Genomic DNA, 7,455 nt, shown 5'->3' with positions numbered 1-7,455 from the left:
GTCCTATCCTAACAAACCATACATCAATGGAAAGATTATTTATTCAGCTTTCAGATGATGCATAACTCTCAAATTTCAAAAATTGACACGCAAGACTGCTTTTGTGCTCCAGGCTCACATATACATTATTATAATGAAAATTCTAATAATAAGAACTCAGATAAATCATATATTGTCATAGTCCTGTGTTTATTAGTCGCGCTGAATCACTGAAAGCAGTTAAATCTTGTTTATTCAGCTAACGCTATAGGGATTTCTTCTGGACATTTACTACTGATCACAGAACCGTGCTTCACTGACAAGATGTGATTGTGATTTCAATGCGATTTATCGTGCAGCACTAGGTTCTAAACTTGTTGCATTTCTCTCAGGTGTGTCAGAAGTCTGGAGAGATCTCACTGCTGAAGCAGCAGCTGAAGGACCTGCAGGCCGATCTGGCGCAGCGCGTCGGTGAGCTGGTGACGTTACGAGGACAGCTGCGAGAGGTTCGAGCCGAGCTGCAGACGTGTCAGAGTCAGCTGCAGGAGGTGCACACGGCCTCTCACACACGGACGCTAGAGCTCGAGGTCTGCGAGAACGAGCTGCAGTGCCGCAAGAGCGAGAACGAGCTGCTCCGGGACAAAATAAGCCGTCTGGAAGACCTTAGCGCCTCGAGCGCCGACGACAGCGAGGAACTGAAAGCCTCAAAGCAGCAGATCGATCGCCTGAAGGCGGAGCTCGCTTACGAACGCCAGCACTCCTCCGATCAGACGTCTGCGTTCAAGAGCGAGAGAAAGAGCTGGGAGGAGGAGAAGGATAAAGTGATTCGATATCAAACACAGCTGCAGCAGAACTACGTGCAGATGTATAAAAGGAACCGAGATCTGGAGCGATCGCTCCGTCAGCTCAGCCTCGAGCTGGAGTCCCGAGAACAGGACGACGACAGCAGCGGAAACGAAGTCACGTTCGACGACATCACTGCGACCGAGATCTGAAACAAGTAATCGTCTACTGCCGCACTCATTTCAGATTGTGCTCTGCGTAAAATGCAACTAAGTTCTGTTCTCAAATAGTGCTGTCAAACAATTAATCGCGATTAATCGCATCCAAAATAAGTTTGTGTATGTGATGTGCATGTGCTGTGAATATTTATATAAATAAACACACATGCAGTATATATTTTTTTAAAATATTTACATGTATATATTTATATTCATTTAATTTCTATTATATATAAATATATTTAATATATAAACATTTTTCTTAAATGTGACCCTGGACCACAAAACCAGTCATAAGGGTCAATCTTATGAAATTGAGATTTATGCATCATCTGAAAGCTGAATAAATTACACACACACACACACACACACACACACACACACACACACACATATATATTATGTAAACAAAAACTGTTATTTTGGATGTGATTAATAGCGATTAATCATTTGACAAAACTATTCTCAAATCGGAGTAAGGGGCCGTTCACACAGAACGCGTTTTTGACACATGGGCAGTGGAACGGGGAAAAACGTGTTTTTTTGATAGTTGAACAACTTTTAAGTTGAGCACTGCATTTTTAGAGTGCCATTTTATGCATGGAACGCTGCAAACGCATCTGTCTTGCATAGAAAAACAAGGTAATATTACAGTGGAATGGGGAAAACGCGTTCTGTGTGAACTGCTCCTAATCTACTGCAGACGGCACGGAGTTCAATGCCGTTTTTAAGTACACTACATAATTTATGTGGCCCAATAATTGGTGCAACTTCATTAAATTGACTGTCATTTTGGGCACACAGTTTGTAAACTCACAGAAGTGCACTTTTGTGTCATTAGCTACGTTTCCATCCAATGTTGCGAATTAATCTTGGAATATCGCATAAAATTTGAGAAAGCGCCTTTGTTTTGGTGCAAGTAAATCACTCTTAAAATGCTAAAAAGTTGCTGCAGACGGGGAAGCTGAGGCTGTTTTTTCCTACAAAAGTTATCTGCACATCAGAGTGAAACGTTGTCATGTTATGTTGCGTTCGGATGCCTGACGTTTGGTACACAATCATGCGAGACTGTTCTAATGTGGGAGGGATTATACCAAATCATTTTGAGACTTTGGCTCATATGACGGTGTTTTGGTGACATGTAAAAAAATTTAAAAAAATGTACATTGTGGAAATATAAATAGTCACAGCACTGTAAGATTTAAGTTATAAAATGTTGAGAATAAAGTCAAAATGACCAGAACTAAGTCCTAGCAATACAAGAATAAAGTCACAGAAGTATGAGATTAAAGTATTGATACTAAAGTTTTTTGAAAATAGTTACAATTATGAGAAAAGTTGTAGCTCAATACAAAAAATAAAGGCATAAAAATACGAGGGTAAAGTCGTAATATTAAAAAAAAAAAAAAAAAGAAGTCATAATATTGTGCGATTGAAGTTTATATATTTTGAAAATAGTCAAAATGACGAGACTAAAGTTGTAGTAATGTAGATTAAAGTGGCAATATTTTGAGAATAAAGTCAAAATTACCAGATCTAAGTCATAGAAATGCGAGATTAAAGTCGTAATATTTTGAAAATGAAGTTTACATTGAGAGAAAAAAAATTGAGAGAAACAACACTGCTCCGGTAGCTTCTATGTGAGAAATTCACTTTGTTTTATTTTTTTTAATGTGGCAGTAAAACATTGTTGTAGGCTCAGATATTTCAGAACAACTAAAACAGTATTTGGGATGGTGTGTGATGAGATCGGCCCACTGGTTAGTCCAGTTATCAACCAATTAACATCCAATTAACACGCTGAGACAAATTCATGTTTGATGCACATTCAGGAATTGATTCTGTAAACGCGTTTCCATCATAATTTAAGCACATGTTTTCGTGCCAAAAAAATAAAAATAAAATAATGTATCCATCTCAATTGAGCACGTTTTTTTTTATGCACATTTTAATATTTTGTGCATCTTGGCTTTTCCATCCACAAGCTTTTTATGCGATATCCCAAAATTCTCTGCACATCAGCATCGAGTCTCACATAAAAAAAGGAGTCTATCCTGCGATCACATCGTGTCAGAATTACTGTAATTGAGCATCTGATTAGTAAACGCTGCTCATGTCTTTGCTGAACGCATAATTACCAAGTTAGAAACTCAAGCTGCTCTCATGTAAAAATAAAATGATTCTGTTCTTCAATAGTGCATTTATGAAGTATTTTGCTCTTATCAACAGCAACAAAGCTGCATCCGTATTGGTGTTCAATAATAATCTATAACTCAAATCATTTCAGAGTCGGAGGACATGAGCAGCAGTAATTCTGACAGGAGCTGAACGCGCCGCTATTAAACACTAATGTGAGGAACATAAACTCTTCTTTCAAAAAAGCTATTGACTGTTATATTTGTACCAAAATAAACCCATTACTGCACACATACGGTCACATAATACTGAACAATATAGATAGATGCGTACATATAAAAGCCACTGTGACTAGACCAAAGCGTTGCTTGTATCTCGTGGGTGATTGTGGTGGTGGTGTAATTTTTTAATTAACAGTATTTGTATGAAGCCAATGCATTGTATATTTTTCGTGCAGCATATTTAATGTTCCTATGAGCTGTTTGTAATTAAACACCTGCAATAACTCACATTCGCTGGTATTTTATTCAGTATTTATGTTCTTAAACAGCCACAGCAAATATTTCTGACTACTGATCTTTGTAATAACTCAGTGTCACCAGAGCAATTAAACCAGGATTTATTCTTATTAACAAACACAACATTCACTAATGTTTTTTTTTAAAGTTAGATAATTGTTGGGACAAACCGTTCTTAAAGTAATGTTTATGGAATGTTTTTAGAACTTTAATAATATGTTTGATATATATTCTCATAACGTTGAGAAAACATTGAGATTATTCTCAAAATGTTCTTGTTCTTTGTACGTTCTAAGAAACGTTTTTGTAACGCTCTTAGAATATTAAAAATAAACGTTCAAATGTTGTTTTGGGGTAAAAAACAAATTAGTAGAATGTTTTGAGAAACATTTTTGTAACCTTTAGATAACACTCTTAGAATATTGAGAATAAACTTTCAAATGATGATACATTTTGGGTAAAAATTTAGGTTGTAAGAAACATTTGTATAACCTTTAAATAACGTCATAAACTGGACATTTTAATGTTCTTAGAAAGTTAAAAATATGTTTAAATGTCATATTTCGTTAAAAATAAAGTTAGTAGAATGTTGCAAGAAATGTTTTTGTAATCTTTAAATAACGTTCTAACCACAGCAAGAAAACTGGACATTTTAACGTTGATAAAACATTAAAAATAAACATTAAAATAACATTTTGGGTGACAAGGTAGAACAGTGTAAGAAACATTTGTGTAACCTTTAAATAATGTTATAATCATGACAAGAAAACTGGACATTTTACAATCTTTCAAATTATATTTTGGGTAAAAAATATAGTACAATGTTGTAAGAAACGCTTTTGTAACCTTTAAATAACGTTCTATTAACATCAGGAAAACTGGACATTTTAAAATATTACATTACAAATAAACATTCAAATAATGTTATATTTTGGGTGAAAAATTAGAATGCTGCAAGAAACACTTTTGTAACCTTTAACTTTCTAACCACGACAAGAAGACTGGACATTTCAACGTTTTAGAAACACTTCAAAACAACGTTCCCACAATATTCTTATAATCTAAGTTTGTTAGCTAAGGTGAGTTTATTTTCCTGACATGTTTCCAGAACAATCTGTAGGATGTTGCTGAGTTCGTGGCTGTTCATCAAGCGTGTTTTAAGCACGTATTCCTGGTTTAAGCTCAAGCTAATGTGAAGTGTAATCTTTAAGAGTTTGCAGCTTCTGACTGAAGAGTCGCTGTGTTTTCATGAGAGTGGCGAGTCGCAGAGTTCGTTCTTCACTCTAGAATGATAAATCAGGTGAGTGTGTAATACATACAGTAAGGCACGTGTCATGAGACTCTGGGCTCTCTGGGAACTTTGACCACGAGCTCCATGGGGTTGATGTTCTTGTTACTGAAGGCCTGTCGAATGATCTCCACAGCGTCCCGATGGCTGACGGCCTGCAGAGAGACGCCATCCACCGACACCAGCTCAAAACCAGCCTGAGACACACAGAGCAGATCCACTGACTCGCACTGAACCACACACACACACACACTCAGATCAACAGGGCTTCGTCTGTTACCCGCAGAACATCGCTAGCAGACGCAGCTCCTCCTGGGAAAATCCTCTCGATCTTCACCACAGGCTGAACCCGCGACTCTGATCCTCCGGATACACTGATCCCTGCTCACACACAAATCACTGCACATCATTACTTACATCGTTAATCATATTAGACTGTACACATTAGAATTGTGATGAAACGGAAGCAGCAACAGATTATTTCTTCCATATAACCCTAGAGCACAAAACCAGTCATAAGGGTCAATTTTTCGAAATTGAGAGTTATGCATCATCCGAAAGCTGAATAAATAATCTCTCCATTGATGTATGGTTTGTTAGGATAGGACAATATTTGGCTGAGATACAACTATTTGAAAATCTGGAATCTGAGGGTGCAAAAAATCTAAATATTGAGAAAATCATCTTTAAAATTGTCCAAATGAAGTTCTTAGCAATGCATATTACTAATCAAACATTAAGTTTTGATATATTTACGGTATGAAATGTACAAAATATCTTCATGGAACATGATCTTTACTTAATATCCTAATGATTTTTGGCATAAAAGAGAAATGTATCATTTTGACCCATACAATGTATTGTTGGCTATTGCTACAAATATACCCCAGCGACTTAACACTGCTTTTGTGCTGCAGGGTCACATATTGTGAAGAACATCCAAGTGAAGCAGCTTAGATGTGCTACTAATCCACCAGTTGACTCAATTTTTAGATATTACTGGAAGATCCAGTTAAGACATTTTTATTAAACTAGGCACGTGTACCAAACAAATCATTCAATATTTTTCAGGAAATTCAGACAATAAATGCCGCTTTGGCGCGACAGATCTCTGTATAAACACTTCAGTTCTAACAGCATCCCTTCTTCTTTACTAGTAGCTTTAACGCGAAATAAACATGAATGAACATCTCACACCTCACGTAACTGCTCAGTGTTTCACTCGCGGAAGGAGATTAAAACAGCTTGTAAATAAAGTGTCACGTAGCATTTCATCTACCTCAGGCAAGTCATCAGTTGCTAGAGAAATCAAGTCTAGAGAAGAGCATTTCACTACATATTAGACCAGGCTATATACTCATTTTTTGCTTTATCTGTTAGTGATGTCTTAATCTTGTAGTGTATATTTAAATAAATCTTTTATGAAGCAAGTTATGATAGAAAATTATTATATTTCAACAACAACAAATAGAAATTGTAGACTATAATTTAGAAGTTAATTTAAAAACTGCATTGAGTGCAATTTACATGTTTGCATACAATTTTATTTCGAGTGTTGATTAATTACAGTTAAAAATAATAATTAAATGTAAGTTTGGGCTCTGTTGTTAATTGTAGCCTTATAGTAATGTAAAAGAGCTCGCTATAGTTTGCAGAAGCGGAGGTGGATTTTTATTTTTCCTATAGATTTGATTTTTATTTTATTTTGAGGTAGATTTTGAAAAAAAAAAAGTAAATAAATTTCTCTGAGAAAAATAAATTAAAATCTTTTTAAATATAATCTTTATAAATAATTTTTTACATTTCCATTAATAAAAATATTTAGTTTCAATATGAATTTAGATTTTCATGATAACTGAGATTTTCACAACCTCTTTTACCATATAATTAAATCCTTTTTTAAGGCTGTTTTCTTTGCTGTTGTTGTGACTAAGACAGTGCTTTTCAATGAGCGTTAGTATGAATGACCTAAAATTGTTTCATTATATATTAAACATAAAAAAAAAACATTAAAGAATGCAAATGGATATAATTTTTTTTTTACCACTCAATAATTGTTTTTACTTAAGATCATACTGAATCATAATGTTGCCTCTTCTGGAATCATAAAATGAATCATAGTTAATATCAACACTCCCAGTTTCGGTTCATATAGATTGAAAACAAGCAGCTTTCTCATAATTACAGCAGATGAAATATCTGAGCCAATACGGAGATCTTTGAATATTGTGTTGGACAATGAAGGTGTTCAAGTCAAAAAGGTTGAGAACCGCTGGTTTTAGACTTTTAGGAAACATCTTTACATGTAAAACAAGTAACAGCGTATTTTTTGTCCTCCATAACAGCTCATCCTTAAATAACAGCTTCTTTGTGTCGCGCAAACAGTTCAGATCAGACTGAAGGATCAGGGATCTTGTAGAAAGCACACTTAAGCTGCTGGTTTGTAATGTTTTGAGAGCGGCAGACACACACACACACACACACACACACACACACACACACACACTCTCACACACACACTCACACACACACA

The 7,455-nt window shown here is 35.5% G+C and overlaps 2 protein-coding genes across 2 annotated transcripts in view; one reads left to right on the top strand and one right to left on the bottom strand.

Annotated features, from left to right (window-relative positions):
* LOC107659660 (leucine zipper putative tumor suppressor 2 homolog) overlaps positions 1-1,120 on the top strand; it is a 4,144-nt gene extending 3,024 nt beyond the window's left edge. The window contains exon 3 of the mRNA XM_016448671.1: positions 345-1,120. Coding sequence (XP_016304157.1) covers positions 345-974 — 630 coding nt within the window. The 3' untranslated portion in view covers positions 975-1,120. The remainder of the gene's footprint in view (positions 1-344) is intronic.
* pdzd7b (PDZ domain containing 7b) overlaps positions 1-7,455 on the bottom strand; it is a 36,329-nt gene that overhangs the window by 2,472 nt on the left and 26,402 nt on the right. The window contains exons 15-16 of the mRNA XM_016448723.1: positions 5,203-5,303; positions 4,954-5,119 (exon numbers count right to left, since the gene is read on the bottom strand). Coding sequence (XP_016304209.1) covers positions 4,967-5,119; positions 5,203-5,303 — 254 coding nt within the window. The 3' untranslated portion in view covers positions 4,954-4,966. The remainder of the gene's footprint in view (positions 1-4,953; positions 5,120-5,202; positions 5,304-7,455) is intronic.

Source organism: Sinocyclocheilus anshuiensis, unplaced genomic scaffold (genome assembly GCF_001515605.1).
Source record: "Sinocyclocheilus anshuiensis isolate Anshui unplaced genomic scaffold, SAMN03320099.WGS_v1.1 scaffold75, whole genome shotgun sequence".
NCBI lineage: Eukaryota > Metazoa > Chordata > Actinopteri > Cypriniformes > Cyprinidae > Sinocyclocheilus > Sinocyclocheilus anshuiensis.
This window is presented reverse-complemented; position numbering and strand designations above follow the sequence as displayed.